This window comes from Babylonia areolata, chromosome 13 (genome assembly GCF_041734735.1).
Source record: "Babylonia areolata isolate BAREFJ2019XMU chromosome 13, ASM4173473v1, whole genome shotgun sequence".
NCBI lineage: Eukaryota > Metazoa > Mollusca > Gastropoda > Neogastropoda > Buccinidae > Babylonia > Babylonia areolata.
The window spans coordinates 23,198,140-23,217,935 of record NC_134888.1 but is presented as its reverse complement, the minus strand read 5'-3'; the positions used below and the strand labels follow the sequence as shown (position 1 = coordinate 23,217,935).

General features: G+C 43.2%; 1 protein-coding gene across 7 annotated transcripts in view; it reads left to right on the top strand.

Moving 5' to 3' along the window:
• The window catches only part of LOC143289152 (myosin-VIIa-like), a 125,389-nt gene that overhangs the window by 94,058 nt on the left and 11,535 nt on the right, over nt 1–19,796 (top strand). For all 7 annotated transcript variants that reach the window (XM_076598052.1, XM_076598053.1, XM_076598049.1 and 4 more), the window contains 10 exons: nt 269–390; nt 2,713–2,873; nt 3,347–3,438; nt 4,775–4,836; nt 6,022–6,177; nt 10,041–10,146; nt 12,260–12,374; nt 15,590–15,676; nt 17,832–17,938; nt 19,561–19,679. In XM_076598052.1, coding sequence (XP_076454167.1) covers nt 269–390; nt 2,713–2,873; nt 3,347–3,438; nt 4,775–4,836; nt 6,022–6,177; nt 10,041–10,146; nt 12,260–12,374; nt 15,590–15,676; nt 17,832–17,938; nt 19,561–19,679 — 1,127 coding nt within the window. The remainder of the gene's footprint in view (nt 1–268; nt 391–2,712; nt 2,874–3,346; nt 3,439–4,774; nt 4,837–6,021; nt 6,178–10,040; nt 10,147–12,259; nt 12,375–15,589; nt 15,677–17,831; nt 17,939–19,560; nt 19,680–19,796) is intronic.

The following is a 19,796-nucleotide window of genomic DNA, read 5'->3' as shown; positions in this document are numbered from 1 at the left end:
AATACAATACGCAAATATACACACACATACAAACACATACACACACACTCTGTCTCTCTCTCTCTCTCTCTCTCACTCACACACACACACACACACACACACACACACACACTTCTCTTCACACGAAATATCACACAGTTTGAATATCCAAAAAAGAGTGCATGACGGTAATAATGCAAACATGATACAAAAGTGAACAGGAGAAAAATCCAGTGTTGAGGAATGTGTTGATTTATTTTCTATTTTTATTTTTTCATGACTGCTTCAGAACCTGTTCCTGCAATCTGCGGACAAAGCAGGGCGCATGGTGTCGGCACCCAGTCAGGATGAGCTGTCTACACCTGATGAACCATTGTACACTCTGGAAGCCTACGCAGTGGATCACTTCAGGTGGGGCAGTGTGTCGGAACTCTTGTTATTTTGTTTTGGTTTTATGATTTTCTTTCATTCATTCATTTTGCCCATCGCTCCTGGTGGAGCATAGGCCATCGACGACCCCTCGCCATCGCACTCTGTTCTGGGCTGTTCTGGCCATTCCAGTCCAGTTGGTCCCTTGCTGCTTCAGCTCTGCCTCGGTATCTCGCCTCCAGCTGTTGCGAGGCCGGCCTCTCTTCCTCTTTCCCTGCGGGTTCCAGGTCAGGGCTTGGCGTGTGATGCTGGACGCTGGCTTCCTGAGGGTGTGTCCGATCCAGCCCCACTTCCTCCGCAGTATCTGCTTGGCCACTGGTTCCTGTCCCGCTCGCTCCCACAGATCTTCGTTTCGGATCTTCTCCTGCCATTGGATCTTGTAGATGCGCCTCAGACAGGTGTAGAAGAATGTCTGAATCTTCTGCTGCATCGTCTGTGTTGTCCGCCATGTCTCGCATCCGTAGAGCTTATGATTTTCTTGCGCCCCTGAATTGGAGATATTTTGTTTCTCATGATGAATGATAATGGGGATGATGAAGATTTCGTCTGTTGCGAAGGAAAATTATTGTTAATATGTTTTTGCCTGTCTGCTCATGTGGGCCTTTTGTGTTTGTTTACTTTTTGATATTACTCTTTTTGTTTACAATTTGTATTTGTATTTCTTTTTATCACAATAGATTTATCTGTGTGAAATTCAGGCTACTCTCCCCAGGGAGAGCACGTCGCTACACTACAGCGTGACCCCTTTTTTTTTTGTATTTTTTCCTGCGTGCAGTTTTATTTGTTTTTCCTATAGAGGTTTCGACATTAAAAATTTTTTCCATGTTTTCCTCATGGGGTTGCATAACAATCGCAGCTACACCAGGCATTGCGAACGTGTCAAGGGTCGAATGGAAAGTTTCTTCTTGAGATTTCGTAACAACACACTCCGCAGTGAGCCAACGAGTTCAGGACCCCACACGCCAAGCTAATCTGAATATGTATCGAAAATGGCGTCACAGGCCATACAAGTGGATTTTTTTTTGAGCAAACTAGATCATGACAGTGGCTTTTACCACTGCTGAAGTGATTGGAATGCTTCAAACTGAAGGTTTCGACATCGACGAGGATGATGAAGACATTGAATAAAGTATTTGCAGTGAAGGAAGCTACCAGCAAGAAGGTACTGACAGTGACTCAGCTTCTGAGAGCAGTGAAGAGGGAGGGGGGTGGGCGTTCACATGACGTGAGGAGAGGGGTCAGTGGGTCAAGTACAGTGAATTTCATTCAGTTACTTTGTATTTTGTATTTTTTGCGATTTTTTTTCCTAACCCTAACAAATGGGTCGTCTGTAGGGAAAAGCAAGGGAGAGAACTATTCGTCTGGAGTAAATTAACCTTCCCCAACCAAGTCCAGATACCCATTATCCCTTTCACCGCCAGTTAATTTAGAGTACAGAATTCCCTTGTGGTATAAACACAGAAAAGACAGTAGCTAAGAATAGCTGGGGATTCCCCCTCCCATGTATAGAAAATATGGCCTGTCCTACCACCAAACATTAAGAGCAGTAGGTTCATGGATAACAGACCAATGAATGGTCACCTTTCAGTGACATGGGTTCTCTGCCACGCCTGTGCATAAATGCGAGCTTGGCAGTGAAAGGGTTAACACCTGGGTGGAGTGAGGAAAATCAGAGTGAGGTAGCCTCTTTCAACAGGCTGAAACAGGGATCAAACCCTGACCACAGGATCAGAAGTAAGGACACAGCAACAGGCTGAAACAGGGACCAAACCCTGACCACTGGATCAGAAGTAAGGACACAGCAACAGGCTGAAACAGGGACCAAACCCTGACCACTTGATCAGAAGTAGTCTCTTTCAAGGACACAGCAACAGGCTGAAACAGGGACCAAACCCTGACCACTTGATCAGAAGTAGTCTCTTTCAAAGGACACAGCAACAGGCTGAAACAGGGACCAAACCCTGACCACTGGATCAGAAGTAGTCTCTTTCAAAGGACACAGCAACAGGCTGAAACAGGGACCAAACCCTGACCACTGGATCAGAAGTAGCCTCTTTCAAAGGACACAGCAACAGGCTGAAACAGGGACCAAACCCTGACCACTGGATCAGAAGTAGCCTCTTTCAAAGGACACAGCAACAGGCTGAAACAGGGATCAAACCCTGACCACAGGATCAGAAGTCCGATGCCTTAGTAATTCTGCTGTGGAGGTTTTTGTTAAAAAATAAGGCATTGTGACATTGTTGCCGATGAAGACCCCCCCCCCCTCCTCCCCCCACTTCAGTTTGAAACCTACACTTACAGGCCCCCGTCCAAACGTACGCTGAGCGGGACGTTCAAGACCACGCGGCGGAAAGGGTCGGACGAGCTATGGCGCTACTCCAAAGAGCCACTGAAACAGCCGCTGCTGAAGAAACTGATGGGCAACGAGGAGAACAGTGCTGAGGCCTGTCTCTGCTTCATGGATATCCTTTGCTGGATGCTGTTTTGGTTTTTTCTCTGTATATGTGTGTGTGTTGTGTATGTGTGTATGAGTGTGTGAGTGTGTGTGTGTTGTGGATGTGAGTGTGTGTGTATATGAGCGTGTGTGTGTTGTGGGTGTGTGGGTGTTGTGGGTGTGAGTGTGTGTGTTGTGGGTGTGGGTGTTTGTGCATGCCTATGTATGTATGTTTGTATGTATGTGTATGCGTTTGTGAGAGAGAGAGAGAGAGAGAGGTCAGTGTGTGTGTGTGTGTATGTGAAAGAGTGAGTGAGAGAGAGAGAGAGAGAATTGTGTATTCATGCACATAATGCTTGTGCAGTATTTTTCTTTTAGCATTGTTTGTGTATGTGTATGTGTGTGAGAGAGATAAGGCTAAGGAAAAATGTTTGAGTATTCATCTGCATAAATGCATTAAAGTAGAAGCTGATATCTTTTGATCCCCTTAACCACTGCCACCTATACTGAAATACATGGGAGATCACCCCAGCAGAAAGAGTCGCTCGGCCATTGAGTTCACCGATCAGATTTTCGAGGCTCCACTTCGAAACGTAAGTTTAGGAAAATAGCACAACAAAAATTATACTAGAAATAAAATTTTAAAGGAAATAATTATTAAAAATTGCCATTCTTTTGACTAAGGATTGAATGTGTCTTACTTTTATAATTTGTTACAATGAATGTATTGTCCCTCACTTTAATAATAATGATGCTGCTACTAATACTACTGATCATCATCATCATAATGGTAACTGTAATCAAAGTAATAACAGTAATATTACTGATGATGATAAGAAGAATTATGAATAAAACATCCATACAGTCTTTTAAACCCTTGAAAGTGCTTTCACAATAACACATCAGACACAAAAACACAAGAAAATCACACACACACACACACACACACACAAAAAAAAAAAAAAAAGCAGGGTGGAGGGGGGGGGGGGAAGAAAAAGAGAAAAAATAGGATGGAGGATCCATTAAAAAAAAAAAAAAAAAAAAAAAAAAAAAAAAGAAAGTCCATAGCCATTTACAGCCATTGGGGCAGTGAATTCATGTCCACTGTGTCTACGGTTTAGCACAGGAAGACAGGACCCATTTCTGCCCTGCCTTTTTAACCTTCCCCCAAAACTCTGCTGCCCGACTTGTCCTCAGAAAGAAATGATCTGAGCACATCACTCCTCTTTTGCAACATCTCCACTGGCTCCTTGTCTCACACAGAATAAAGTACAAGATCAGCACTCTGTTATAAATGTATTCACAAATCTGCCCCTTCTTATCTGTGTGGCTGCCTTCACCTCTACACTCCATCTCACTCACTATGATCGGCTTCAGATCCACTCTGTTTTCGCATACCCAGATTCAAATACTCGACTGTTAGTCACCATTCTTTCTCTGTCTCTGGACCTTGCAATTGGAATGAACTTCCTCTTTTGTTTTGGCCAGTCTCCACACTCAGCTCTTTCAAGTCTGGCCTTAAAATCCACCTCTTCCCAAAATAGCCTCCCTTCCCTGCCTCTTCCTTGTCTTCAGTTTCTCCAGTTTTAGAGTTGTGCATGCATGTGAATGACTGGTGCGAAAGCGCTTTGATTTGTCTATGCACAAGATTCAGCACTATATAAATACCATTATTATTATTATTATTGTTATTTAAGTCAGGTCTTGGGTGGTGTGAGGAAATTTGAAGTAAAGTGCCTTTCACAAGGACACAGCACCGTGCTGAAACAGGGCCTGGAACCCTGATCATTAGTGAACACTGGATCAGAAGTCCGACGCCGTACCGATTCTGCCACGATGCCTCCTTTACATTGACTTTTAATATGACAGTGGTGAAAAGACAGTACTACTCTGTTACGTGACGACGTTGTGTATTTGACTGGTTTTCAGGAGACTCTGCGTGACGAAATCTATTGCCAGCTGATGAAGCAGTTGACAGATAACCGACACAGGTAACATACATTCCTTGTCGGCATGTGTTTTTCAGTTGGCTAGTGAGTTGTCTGCTGATGAATGTCTGTGTTACTCTTCATTTTAGATGCCTGTTGAGTGAAGAATGTGAGTATTACTCTTTAGTATGTATCCATGTTGAATGAGATTTGATTGTAAATGTCAGTATTACCCTTTAGAATATATATGTGTGGAATGGGAAATGATAATATCAGTATTACTGTTTAGAACATACACTTGTTGAATAAGGAATAATTCCTGTTTTTTTTAAAGTTGTATTTTTTCAGTTTCTTGCATTTGTGTGTGCATGTATGTGTGTGTATGTAGCAGTATTGGTAGTAGTAGTAGTAGACTTCAGTTCAAGGTCTTTTCGCTTCAAGTGATATCAGTACATGTGTGTGTGTATGAAGGTATGTGTGTGCTTGTGTGTGTGTGTGTTGTAGTAGAAGTAATCTTCAGTTTAATGTCTTTCTGCTTTAAATGATATTTGTGTTTGTGTGGAAGTGATATTAGTGTGTGTTTATGTGTGTGTGTGTTTGTATATGATTGTTTGTGTGCCTGTGTGCATGCATGCATATGTTTGCGAAAAGAAGGAAACTGTGTGAGTGATACAATAGAGGACGAGATGATTCTTCTTCTTCTCCTCCTCCTCCCCTTTCTTCTCCTCCTCTTACTCCTTTTTCTTCTTCTTCATCTTCTCCTCTTTTTCCTTTTTTTGTCTCCTTCATCTTCTCCACTTCCTACTTTTTCTCCTTCTCCTCTTTCTTCACTCCTCCTTCTTCTTCTCCTCCCCTTTTTCTTCTCCTCTGTCTTAATCTTCTCCTTCTCCTTCTTCTTCTCCATCTTCTCCTTTTTCTCCTCCTCCAGACTCTTTCTCCTTTTCCTTCTCCTTCTCCATCTTCTCATATTTCTCCTCCTCCAGCCTCTTTCTCCTTTTTCTTCTGCTTCTCCTTCTCCTCTTTCTCCTTTTTCTTCTGCTTCTCCTTCTCCTCTTTCTCCTTTTTCTTCTCCTCCGTCTTAATCTTCTCCTTCTCCTTCTTCATCGTCTTCTCCTCCTCTTTCTCCCTTTTCTTCTCCTCCTCCTCAGTCTTCCCCTCATTTTCATCTCCTTTTTCTACTCCTTCTCCTTTTCCGTCTCCTCTTCCTCCTTACTCCTTCCTCCTAATGACTCTGCCCCGTGTGGTCAGTGTGAGCAGTGAGCGGGGGTGGCAGCTGATGTGGCTGGCGACGGGGTGCTTCGCCCCCAGCACCAGTCTGCTGAAGGAGCTCATCAAGTTCCTCCGCACTCGCTCCTCCTCCAACATCGCCGCCGACTGCATGGACCGCCTGCAGAAGACTCTCAGGTGAGGGGGGGCGCGGTGGGAGTGGTGGGAGTGGGAACGCTTGAACGCCTACTGTTCGATGACTGTTGATGATGATGCTTCTTCATTGTTATTTGTCTCGTAAAACCGGGTAGTGTTGTGGAGGCACCACTGATTCTTCTTCTTCTTCTGCGTTCACTCGTATGTACATGAGTGGGCTTTTACGTGTATGACCATTTTTACCCCGCCATGTTGGCAGCCATACTCCGTTTTCGGGGGTGTGCATGCTGGGTATGTTCTTGTTTCCATAACCCACCGAGCGCTGACATGGATTACAGGATCTTTAACGTGCGTATTTGATCTTCTGCTTGCATGTACACACAAAGGGGGTTCAGGCACTAGCAGGTCTGCACATATGTTGACCTGGGAGATCGTAAAAATCTCCACCCTTTACCCACCAGGCGCCGTCACCGTGATTCGAACCTGGGACCCTCAGATTGACAGTCCAACGCTTTAACCACTCGGCTATTGCGCCCGTCAGGCACCACTGATGACTTTGACAATCTTCCACCATCTGTCTCGGTCGTGGGAATGCTTGAACGTCTGTTTTCGATGACCGTTGATGATAACGATGATGATATCGATGCTTCTTCATTGTCATTGGTATTGTAACAGCGGGTGAGGTTGTGGAGGCACCACTGATGACTGACTGACAATCTTCAACCATCTGTCTTGGTCGTGGGCTGCTTCTTGCGATTCAGCTAACGACAGGCCTTTATTTACTTCGTTTGCTGAATCGATGCTTATATAAAACCTATTCTCGGTCAGAGACCAAGCTCAAAGTGCTGTACAAACACACAGTCATTTGCTCAGTAGGCTGCCTACCTGGGTAGAGCCGACTGGGAGCTGCCTTTGGGTGTTCATCATTTGTTTTGGGATGTCATTCAGTCAGATTTCAGTCTTGCACACTCACACTCAGACACACACACACACTCACACACACACATGCACGTGCTTGCATGTGCTTACACATGCACACACACATCACACAGACATATAACGTTGTATGACTGCTTGTTGTTGTTATTTATGCAGCTGTATACATCGGCGATCCCTTATTAAGGGAAAAACAACAAAGGAACAAAAGGGGGTTCCGATTTTTCCATGGGTGGACTGACCTTATGGCTGATTAGAAGTTGTAATTGGAACTGTGTGCAACTGAGTTCATAACTGACTACAGAAGAAGAGTTAAAGCGAAGAGAAAGTGCGCTCAACTGAAAACATGGCGAGTTGTCTTTTAAGCGTGTGAGACTGATGAAAAAAGATTGAGTGGAAACTTTTACACAAGGGCAAAAAAAAAAAAAAAAAAAATTGGTACTGCCAGATGATCAGGAAAGAAAACAATGAGTGTCACAACAACAGAAAAGGGAAAATTCAGTTTATGCACCCTCATTATTTATTTATTATTATTATTGTTACTATTATTATTATTAATAATTCATTATTATATATATATATATTGCCCCCAAACCCCCACCCAAGGCCTAGGCGCGTTACGTTGGGTTACGCTGCTGGTTAGCAGGTGTGGTGTGGTGTGTACGGATTAGTCCGAATGTAGCAACGCTTCTCAGAGAAACTGAACTGCACTCAAATGAGCTCTTCACGGCAAATTCTCCATCAGTCATGGCGGCTGTGATGTTTATCATTTTTGTCATGCTGATTCAGAAAAGAAGAATACAGTGTGTTCATGAAAATTCTTGAAAATTTTCAGGTTTTTGGGTGGTTTTTTTTTTTCATCTGTTCCTGATGGTAAGATTTTGGGGCAGCCATTTTTATGATAGAGTAGGCTACCTTGCTAACAGGGTTTGGGTGTGTTGTGTGTTTTAAGTAACTGCTCGACCTTTCAGATTTTCCAAAACTGAATTTTTAAAATTTTATTTATGATTTTAACTTACATGATAGAAAAGGCTTATGTTTGATGAATTCTGAAAATAACACAGGTTTTAGCCAGATCTGTATTTTTCAGTCTGGGTGGTATACTTTGCTTTGCATATGTGCCCTGCAGTCTTCATGTCTGTTCTTGTGATCAATCATAGTATACTTTTACATCAATTTCACGATCCAGCATATCATGCTTGTTCCCGTACCTGCTGTATTTTTTAACTTCTGTTCTCCACATCATTTTATATAAAAGTCTAACTGTTATGACATTACCCAAACAGCAAACACACGATGTGAGATATTCAGTTTTTGTGTGTGGGTTGGGGCTCGGAAACTGGCCTGAGAGATGATCGACGTTAGTGGCCTGTGAGGGATGAGCGTGTGCCGGAAGATAATCCATGCATATGTTTTCAGCAGTGATCAGGGTTTACAGCCCAGTCTCGGCCTGGTATTGTGTGTCCTTTGGGGAAAGGCGTGCTTTACTGGGATTTTTCTCTCTCCACCCGCATGTGAATGGGTACCTTGACTTTGGTTTTGGAAGGTTAAGACGGTGAAAGGAGAGGATTTGGCTTCGATTTCCTGTGCGGAGTCCTAGACACAGTGGATGTGAATTCACTGCCCTGATGGCCACAAGTAGGCTAAGGGTCTTTAACCCATTGGCTGCAAGAAGGCTATGGGACTTTTACCTTTAACCCATTGGCTGCAAGAAGGCTAAGGGACTTTAACCTTTAACCCATTGGCCACAAGAAGGCTATGGGACTTTTACCTTTAACCCATTGGCTGCAAGAAGGCTAAGGGACTTTAACCTTTAACCCATTGGCCACAAGAAGGCTACGGGACTTTAACTTTTAACCCATTGGCCACAAGAAGGCTATGGGACTTGAACCTTTAACCCATTGGCCGCAAGAAGGCTGTGGGACTTTAACCTTCAGCCCATACTTTGACATTCAACCCATTCAACCATGGGGGTGTTTCTGCCTCAGTAGACATCCATGCCATATTGAAAAGTAAAAAATCGCAGAAAATACATTGTTTTCCCTCCAGATTGCATGTGGACACATGCAGAAATACTGTAGAGGTTAGTTCCCTTTCCTTGCGGTTTGTGCATTTGGAGGAAGAGGAGGAATTTTGTTTAATGTCCCGTCACACATATTGGTAATTGAAGACATTTTGTTAAGAGTATTGATGTATATACATTTGAGTATTATTGTTCGGTAGAGTTGGGGGAAAGGGTTTATGCATTTATAGCAACGTCAAAAGGGTTTTAATGAGACTGATTATGACGCCAGAGCAACACTTGGGCGCAGGGCTCAGTTAATTAATTTTTGACTCACTTGTGTAAACAAAGTGAGTCTATGTTTTAACCCGGTGTTCGGTTGTCTGTGTGTGTGTGTGTGTGTGTGTGTGTGTGTGTCTGTGGTAAACTTTAACATTGACATTTTCTTTGCAAATACATTGTCAGTTGACACCAAATTAGGCATAAAAATAGGAAAAATTCAGTTCTTTCCAGGCATCTTGTTCAAAACAATATTGCACCTCTGGGATGGGCACAAAAAAATAAAGATGGGCACAAAAAAATAAAAAATGAAGCCTAATTATAGGCAGACTGCATTACTGTTATATTTAGATTTTTTGTATTCTCTAAACTTGGCACTTTGATCTGATATTCTGACCCAACAACAAGAGCAGTCATTATTATCATTTTGTGTTCAAACAGGAACTTCTTTTGCTGAGCATGGAAGTTTTATTTATTTTGCAAACGTTTTTGGTGCAGATAGTAAAAAAGGGAAATTATTCCGTAATTAATGCTAGGGGAGTTCATTTGCTTTACACTGATCTTTCTCATCTAACATTACATTTTGAAATCATACTCAATACATAAAGAGCTTGGATTTTTTTTTAAAAGTGTCTCACAAGTGAGTCTTGAAGGCCTTGCCTCTTGTTTTTTTTTGTCTTTGACACAGGAACGGGACACGGAAGTACCCGCCGCACCATGTGGAAGTGGAAGCCATCCAGCACGAGAAGACACAGATCCTGCACAAAGTGTACTTCCCCAACGATAGTGACGAGGTGGATATACTGTTTGTCTGCTGCTTTGTCTTGTGTGTCTTCCTTTTTGTTTGTCCTCATGGACGGGCACAATAGCTGAGTGGTTAAAGCGTTGGACTGTCAATCTGAGGGTCCCGGGTTCGAATCACGGTGACGGTGCCTGGTGGGTAAAGGGTGGAGATTTTTACGATCTCCCAGGTCAACATATGTGCAGACCTGCTAGTGCCTGAACCCCCTTCGTGTGTATATGCAAGCAGAAGATCAGATACGCACGTTAAAGATCCTGTAATCCATGTCAGCGTTCAGTGGGTTATGGAAACAAGAACATACCCAGCATGCATACCCCCGAAAACGGAGTATGGCTGCCTACATGGCGGGGTAAAAATGGTCATACACGTAAAAGCCCACTCGTGTGCATACGAGTGAACGCAGAAGAAGAAGAAGAAGTTTGTCTTCATGGTGTGCTCTTTCAGGAGAGTGGAATGTTGATGGACACAACAGCCGAGTGGTTGAAGTGTTAGACTTTCAATCTGAGGGTCTTCTGTTCGAATCGCAGTCACATTGCCTGGTGGGTAAAGGGTGGAGATTTTTTGCTGATCTCCTGGGTCAACAGATGTGCGGACCTGCTCAAGCCTGCATCCCCTTTTGTGTGTATACTCATGCAGAAGATTAAAAAATAAGGATGTTAAAGATCCTGTAAATCCATGTCAGTATTTTGTGGGTTATGGAAACAAGAACATACCTGGCATACACCACCCCCTACCCCCAAAATGGAGTATGACTGCCTACATGGCAGGGGTGAGAATGGTCATCCTGTGTACTTCACATTTCCTGTGGAATACATTTTGGCCAATTGTCTTGTGATCATGGAGCAAGCACAAAAAAAGAAAAAGAAAAGAAAGGGGGGCTAGGGTGGTGGAATCCGGTTTTGTTAAGTATAGAAGTTCTTTTTTGGAATCTAACATTGTAAAGATGATTGGTAACAGCAGTTGTCTGGGTCTATCAGTTTACAAGCTGATCATTTATCCATTGTTTATTATGGATAGGGAACTTTGAATCTTAACAGCTTAAAGTGAATTAATCATAAAAAAGAGGGTTCATTTAACAGTTTATAAGTGATGAATTATTGAACTGTGCTGGCATTGTTAACTCACTCAGTACGGCCAGTCCTCTCTTCTCCTCTGCACAGATCCCTCGGATGTCCAGTGGGTGTCTGAATGACCCAACCTTTAGCTTCCGTCGTCAGAAGTGTGGTATTCTTTGTCAACATTCACGTCTTCAGTATAAGAGCCTTCCGCTTGCAATATTTTGATGATGGTAATTGGGGTGAAACGCTGTTAACGTCGTCTCTTTCGCCGTTCGTATGGAAAGAGTTCATCGGTTTATGTTCTGAATGCTCTTTGCTGTCCTGACAGCTTAGTCATGAAACTGCTGTTCTTTTCTTCTGTTCCATATGGGCTTCTGTTCCTGTTTTCTTCACCGTGTGTGTGTGTGTGTGTGTGCGCGCGCGCGCGCGCACGCGTGTGTGTGTGTGTGTGCATGGTATTAAAATGTCTGTGGTTTATCTAAATGCTTAGGAGTTAAAAAAAAAAAAAAATAATGGTGACTATCATTAATCAAACTTCTGAAAGTAAATTGACTGAGGAAAAAAAAGAAGTAAATCCTCTTGCTTAATCCATTCAAACCCTGGGGAGTCTACACCCTCTGCAGTCTTCCATGCCATATTGATGCATGAAAAAAAAAAAATTGCAAAAAATATACTTTTCCCTCCAAAATTATGTGTAGACACATCTGGAAATACTGTTGTAGTTCCCATTCTTGGCTGTTGAAAACTGTTTTTAATGAGACAGTTCTTTACGCCAGAGCAGTGCTTGGGCTCAGGGCTGAAAGAGTTAAACCCCATCAGTGCCAAGGGGAAAAACAGCAGAAAGTGGTGTTTCAGGTCATAAAGCAATATCCAAAACAATAAGCCTAAAACTGAGAAAATGCTCTGGAGATATACAGTGTGAATCTTCAGCCTTCCAGAGTTATTTCCCTTCTTCTGATGACGTCATCAGTGACATCACTATGCTTGTGTCACATGCATGCCTGGCAGTGAAGGGGTTTTAAGGGTGTGGGTGGTCGCACTTTGCAGGCGTTTGAGGTGGACTCCAGCACGAGGGCCAAAGACTTCTGTCACAGCATCGCCACACGCCTCCGACTGCGCACCTCCGAGGGCTTCAGCCTGTTCGTCAAGATCGCTGACAAAGGCAAGTCTGCATTGTGAATGACCCATGTTTCACTGGCACTTCTGTACAGCTGTGGTCCTTGACCTTTGTCATAGCTGTAAACAAGGCTCTGGATAACATTAGCCAGTCAGAAACGAGAGACGTAATTTGCTGTGACACGACACCCCAACGTTGATGACAGAGCAGCCAGACAGTTGCTCTGCTCAGCGAAAGTAATTTCTACTGATCCTGCTGCTTTTTTGACTCACTTGTGTAAACAAAGTGAGTCTATGTTTTAACCCGGTGTTCGGTTGTCTGTGTGTGTGTCTGTGTGTCCGTGGTAAACTTTAACATTGACATTTTCTCTGCAAATACTTTGTCAGCCGACACCAAATTAGGCATAAAAATAGGAAAAATTCAGTTCTTTCCAGTCATCTTGTTTAAAACAATATTGCGCCTCTGGGATGGGCCACCTTCACCTTCACCTTCACCTCTCCCGTAGTCTGGGTTCAGACCGTTGGGGCACCGCTGCTGACCTGGCCACCACCCCTCTCCACTCTTCACGGTTTTCTGATTTCCTCAGGGCGTCACCGAGCGTCAAGCCTGTCCACCCCCGGATGTTGTCTTCCCATCTCTTCTTCTGCTGTCCTCTTCTTCTGCCTCCTTGTACGGTGCCTTGCAGGAACGTTTTGGCAAGACCAGATGATCGGGAGATGTGTCCATACCACCTAAGTTTGCGTTTTTTCACTATGGACAGAAGGTCTTCGTAGGGTCCAATACTTTGCTTGATTCTGTTCTTCACTTCCGTGTTAGTGATGTGGTCTCTGTAGGAGATGCCAAGTAGTCTACGAAAGCATCTCATCTCGACAGCTTGGATTCTTCTCTCGATGTCTGCAGTCAGGGTCCAAGTCTCGCAGGCGTAGAGCAATATTGATATAACCAGGGAACGCATCAGTCTGATTTTTGAGCTGAGAGCGATGTTTTTGTTGTTCCAGATGGTGTTCAGCTTGTTGAGTGCCATTGTTGTTTGGGCAATTCTCGAGAGTACTTCTGGTTTAGATCCTTCATCTGACACAATTGCTCCCAGATATTTGAAGCTGTGGACTGTTTTAAGCTTTTCGTCGTTGACTTTGATGTCAATGCTGATGCCGTTGGTGTTGTTAGTCATCAGTTTGGTTTTCTCCGCACTGATTTGCATTCCATACGATGTGGAGGCTTTGTCTAGATGTTTGACCAGGCTTGCCAGTTCTTCTTCTTTTCCAGCCAGTCCATCAATGTCGTTGGCAAAACGTAGGTTTGTGATTGTTCTGCCGCCTATGCTGACTGTTCCTACATGCTCTTCCAGTGCGTCAGTCATTATTCTTTCTAAGAAGATGTTGAAGAGTGTTGGGGAGAGTAGACAGCCTTGTCTCACTCCGACTGTGGTTCTGAACCAGTCCCCGATGCTATTGTTGAGGTAGACGGCGCTGGTGGCTTTGTCATAGAGGTGCTGTATCAGTCTGATCAGGTTGGCGTTGATGTTGTACAGATTCATGGTAGCCCACAAAGCTGCATGCCAGACCCTGTCAAATGCCTTCTTGAAATCAATGAAGACGTGGTAGAGGTCTTGTTGGTGTTGATGGTACCTCTCACATAGCAACCTCAAGTTGAAGATTTGTTCAGTTGTGCTCCTTCCTGGTCTGAAACCTGCCTGTTCTTCAGCAATGATGTTTTCTGCTTGTGGTTTCAGTCTGTTAAGCAGGATCTTCAACATGACTTTGCTGGGATGACTAATCAGGCTGATGGTGCGGTAGTTTTGACACTGCTGGAGATTGCCCTTTTTCGGGAGGGTGATGATCAGTGATTGTGTCCACGGTGTGGGCCATTCCCCTGTTTGCCAGATCTTGTTGCAGATTTTCAGTAGCACATCTATCATAACTTCACCCCCTGCTTGGACCAGTTCTGATGGGATGTTGTCCACTCCTGCCGATTTCTCTTTTTTCAGCGATGCTATTGCTGCCTCTATTTCTTCACGGAGTATGGGGTGATTACTGTTATCAGTGGCTGGTGGAACATTCTGTATTGCTGGATCACCTGTGGTCTGTATGTTGTATAGCTCTGAGCAGTATTCTGTCCATCGCTTTAGGATGTCTTGTTCTTCTGTTAGACATTTTCCATCCTTGGTCTGGATGTTGGACATAGTTCTACCTTGCCTTGTGTTGGTAAGTTCTTTCACAACTTGGTAGGCTTTCTTGCTGTTGTTTCTTGTCAGGTTTTCCTCTATGTCCTGGCATTTTCCTTCAATCCAATTCTCCCTTGCCTTCTTCATGCTTCTCTTGATTTCGGTGTTAACTGCTTTGTACTGTTTTGCCCCTTCTTCTTCATTCTTTTTCTTTTTCAGGTCTCTACGTTTGTCACACAGCTGTAGGATGTCGTCCGTGACCCAGGGCTTCTTTTTGATGCGTTGTTTTCCAAGAGTTGTTTGGGCTGTTTCAGTTACAGCTGCGTTGAAGTCGCTTACGAGTGTATCCAGGTCGGCGTCATCTGCATTGAGAGTGATGAGTGGCGCGAATTTCCCACCAATCATGGCTTGGAATGCCTCTTGTACTTCAGGATCTTTCAATTTTTCCAGGTCGAACTTCAGTCTTGAGAAGCTTTGTTTCCTTGTTTTCTTCAGTTGGAGTTTGAAGGTCATCATTACCAAGTCGTGGTCACTTGCAAAAAAAAAAAAAAAAAAAAAAAAGAAAAAAAAAGAAGCCTAATTATATGCAAACTGCATTTACTGCTATATTTATATTTTTTGTATTCTCTAAACTTGGCACTTTGATCTGATATTCTGACCCAACAACAAGAGCAGTTATTATGATCATTTTTTGTTCAAACAGGAACTTCTTTTGCTGAGCATGGCATTTTTATTTATTTTGCAAACATTTTGGTGCAGACACTCAAAAAGGGAAATTACTCCGTAATTAATGCTAGGGGACTTAATTTATCACAAGTGAGTCTTGAAGGCCTTGCCTCTCTTGTTTTTCTGGGTTTGTTGCTTGCATTTTATTTTGAAAGTACCTGATCACTTTGAACAGTATCTCTAGTTTTCATGCTTTCAGCTGAAGTAAAGATAAAGATCAAGGCAGATAGTAAGGAAATAAGCATGCGCTGTTCAAACAGAAAATTATTATCAATAGTGTCTAGTGTTTGTGCAGAAGTGTGTGTGGGAATAAGGTGTTTCACAGGATTTCCAGGTGTTTTGTGTGTTCATGGATCAGTGTTGTTTGCAGTGATCAGCGTACCAGAGGGTGATTTCTTCTTTGACTTTGTGAGGCATCTGACTGACTGGATACGCAAAGCTCGACCCTCTAGAGATGGTGAGGAGATTGTGTTGTTTTAGATGGGTTGGTGAGATTTTGCTTTCTGTTTGGTGGATCAGTGGTTTTGTTGTCATTTATGCAAGGATTACCATATTGCTAACAGTGATTGACCATGTGTCAATTTTTTTTTTTTCCATTGTTGTCGTTATTCTAAGCCTTCTTTATTTAACATCTTTTCGCTGTGGATGATATTGAATGTTTGATGTGGGCTGGGTATTGAGGGGGGAGGGGGGGAGTGGGGAAGGGGGAGTGGGGGGGGGGGTATTGTACAAGGGGGTTATACAGAGAAAAGATAAACTAAGCCGTTGTGTGTGTGCATGCTCACCGTTTCACAAGCTTTCATGATTTGACAGATACGCTAAACTTAGATATCTCATCAGGTTACGAGAGATGTAGCAATGGAAAAGTTCAAAACTAAATCCAGAAAAATGGGAAGAAGAAAAAAAAACAGTATTGATTTGATTTCATCATCTGTATCCTTAAAAAAAAAAGAAAAAAAAAAAGAAAGAAAATCAACATTCAGTAGCATAAATTAAGCCTATGCCGTTGAACCTGAACCAGTCAACACTCCGGTTCATCTTCCGCTGTCGTCAGGGAGTTGTCTCTGTTAGCGTCTGAGCCCATCTCCCCTTGCCTGTGTTCTGGCCCTTTGTGTCCCACTTACCGATGTATCCATAATACCCAGTTGCTTCCCATGGACCAAGTGCAGCTGTATCGGTCGGTACTGCAGTGAGCACATCCTGTTTCACTTTCTCAGTTGTTTGTACATTCTCACTCAGTGCTTTTAGCTAGCTTGTGCCTCTGTGAGGTGGTGGTTGTGAAGGTGAAGACAGTTGGAAGGTGTTTGCAGAAGAGAGAGTTTTGTGGGGCTGAAATGCTGTCAGACATTTCGTACCATCGCATGCCTATAACTTAGGTGTACATGGAAAGCGATACACGAGAAGAAAGCTTAATTATTTACATTTTAATGCACAATCTAAATTCCATGGCAGATATATTGATTTATAGAAAACGAAGGTATTTTGTATGTTTCAACTGAGTGGATTTCGAAGATCGCGCCAAAATTCATTTATATAGATATCAATTTAAAAAGAGTTATAGGCTTTCTGGCCTAATGATATTATTACAGTTGAGAAGTATGATCTTTCTGAAGTCCAATAACATAAAAACTATAATCTCATCTATTAGGAAGTGTTTATAATTTAACAAATTGATGAAAAAAATCATACGGCTCCTTTTAAAGGGAGATAACTTGTGACCAATTTACCAACTTCCTCAGTAACCTTCGGCGAGTCACAAAAGTCGTCTGGTAAGCTGGCCAAACGAAGATTGTAGCTACACCTCTGTGTTGTTCGCCAGTGCTTTCAAGGGGAATTGAATGTGTTTCTGATGAATTTGTGTTTATTTTGTTTATGAAGTATGGTTTTGACAGTGCGCAGAGCCTGGCAGTTGGAAAGATGGGCTGCCAAGTGTTAGTGATGAATGTCCTTGCGTAATAATGCCTCAGGATAGTTTTCATAGTGAAATGCCAGTTGGTCATGTGTTCTTTCTTTTCATTTTGTATTGATTTTTGCTGCCCCATCAGTTGCATCATTTCACTTGGAGTGGTATCATTCCCATGCTTCTCATCTGGAGTCCTACCCCACCCACAGCCACTCCATGGTTTGCTGGCAGTCTTGATGAATTATGGACATTAGGTCACCAGGAGATCACACACCAGAGGAGACCCTGCATTCTGCGGCAGAGTCACTTTGGTGGTGTTTTTTTTATTATTATTATTTTTTTATATTGATATTATTTATATGCTGCCCTATCATCTGCATCATTTCAATGACGTTATTCCCTCACCACTCATCCAGAGTTCCCCATACACAGCCACACCTGGGTTTGTGTGTCGCAGTCTCGGCATTGGCAGTCCACAGGGTACCATTGAGGTTAGGTTGACAGGCCATACACCAGAGAAGACCCTGCACTGCCCTTTTGGTGGTGTTTGGTAGTGCCTGTTCTGATTCAAGAATATATGCAGGACACTGCTTAGTAACACCCCTACCAATGACAGTAATGGCTGTCGGGTTTGTTCATTGTGGTGTACCTGTGTTCATTGCAATTTACCTGCATTCACTGTGATTTACCTGTGAAGGTGTGTGGACAGGTACGGTGCCACACTTCACCTACCAGGTGTTCTTCATGAAGAAGCTGTGGACCAACACGGTGCCAGGTCAGGATGTCAATGCTGACGTCATCTTCCATTTCCACCAGGTATGTAGCGGTCAATTGTCCTGTCACTGGATGTGGACATGTTGATGATTTGGATTTGTATTTGTATTTCTTTTTATCACAACAAATTTCTCTGTGTGAAATTCGGGCTGCTCTCCCCAGGGAGAGTGCGTCGCTACACTACAGCGCCACCCTTTTTTTTTTTTTTTTCCTGCATGCAGTTTTATTTGTTTTTCCTATCGATGTGGATTTTTCTATATAATTTTGCCAGGAACAACCCTTTTGTTGCCATGGGTTCTTTTATGTGCACTAAGTGCATGCTGCACACGGGACCTCGGTTTATTGTCTCATCCGAATGACTAGCGTCCAGACCACCACTCAAGGTCTAGTGGAGGGGGAGAAAATATCGGCGGCTGAACCGCGATTCGAACCAGCACGCTCAGATTCCCTCGCTTCCTAGGCGGACGCGTTACCTCTAGGCCATCACTCCACAGTGATGATGATGATACACTACAGAGACTTTTAAAGTGCCTTTCTTCAGTCAGAGACTAATCTCTCATGGATTTAGAAACAGTCATTTGTACAAGAGGCTGCCTGCCTGGGTAGAGCCCACTGATAGCTGCCATTGGGCGCCCATCGCTCGTCTCCTGCGTCATTCAGTCAGACTTCAGTCACACAGACATGTAACATTTTACGTGTATGACCATTCTGTTTATTTACCCGGCCATGTTGGCAGCCATATTCCATTTTCGGGGTGTGCATGCTGGGTATGTTCTCATTCCCATAATCCACCAAACGCTGAATTGGATGACAGGATCTTTAATGTCTGTATCTGATCTTATGCATGTATTTTACACATGAAGGGGGTTCAGGCACTGGTAGGTCTGCACATCTTTTGACCTTTGAGATTGGAAAAAATCTCCACCCTTTACCCACAACGTGGGATTAGGATCAATCTCAGGTGAGATTCCAGCACCGCAACCATTTGACCACTGCACCAGTCGTGTGGGCACACACGCATGCCACTCGTACACACACATTGAAAATCACATAAACACACACCACTTCACGGATGTGTGCAAGTTTTTCATGAAAGTTTACAGGTGCATTTGGCTGCATGCACACACACACACACCACTGTGACTGGTATATACAAACACACACAATGGTTTTTTTGATGAAAAGTGATGTCAGATATTTTGTATGCATATGCAAGTAATGTTAGATTATTTTTACGCTTGTGCAAATTATGTCAAATTGCTTTCACACTTAATAAGGGATGTGGAGGCAGTGGGGTTTTTTTTTGTGCATTTTGTCAAATTACTTAGCTGGATCAGATATACTTTTTGGTGGTACATCCACCAGAAGACTGTAGCTATTTATGGAGAGAAGGGAGGATTGTACGATGGCATCCATCCATGTCAGTGCTTGTTTGTGTTTTTAACTTTATTATTTATCTAAGTCATATTAATGGCAGGTGAGAATTTTTCTAAGGACTAAAAGAGAAAACAACAACAACAACAACAAAAAACCCCCCAAAACACAGAGTCTAGCAGATAAACACAGAAAGAGATCAGACTATGTTCTTATCTCTCTCTCTCTTCTGCGTTGTGTTCCTCCGAGTGGTGTGGACAGTGTGTAGAGTGCAATGTCTGGAATGACAGGAGCTGCCGAAGTACCTGAGGGGTTACCATCGCTGCGGCCAGGAGGAAGCGACACAGCTGGCTGCGTTTATCTACCGCGTCAGCTTTGGCGATGACAAGCAGCAGCTCACCAACATCCCGTAAGTGTGGAATTCTCTTTCTTCTTTTCCTTCCTCTGCTTTCAGGGGTAGCAGCTTCCATTTTGGCTTTTATTTTCAAGCTGGATTTTATGTGTATGACTGTTTTTATCACCCGAC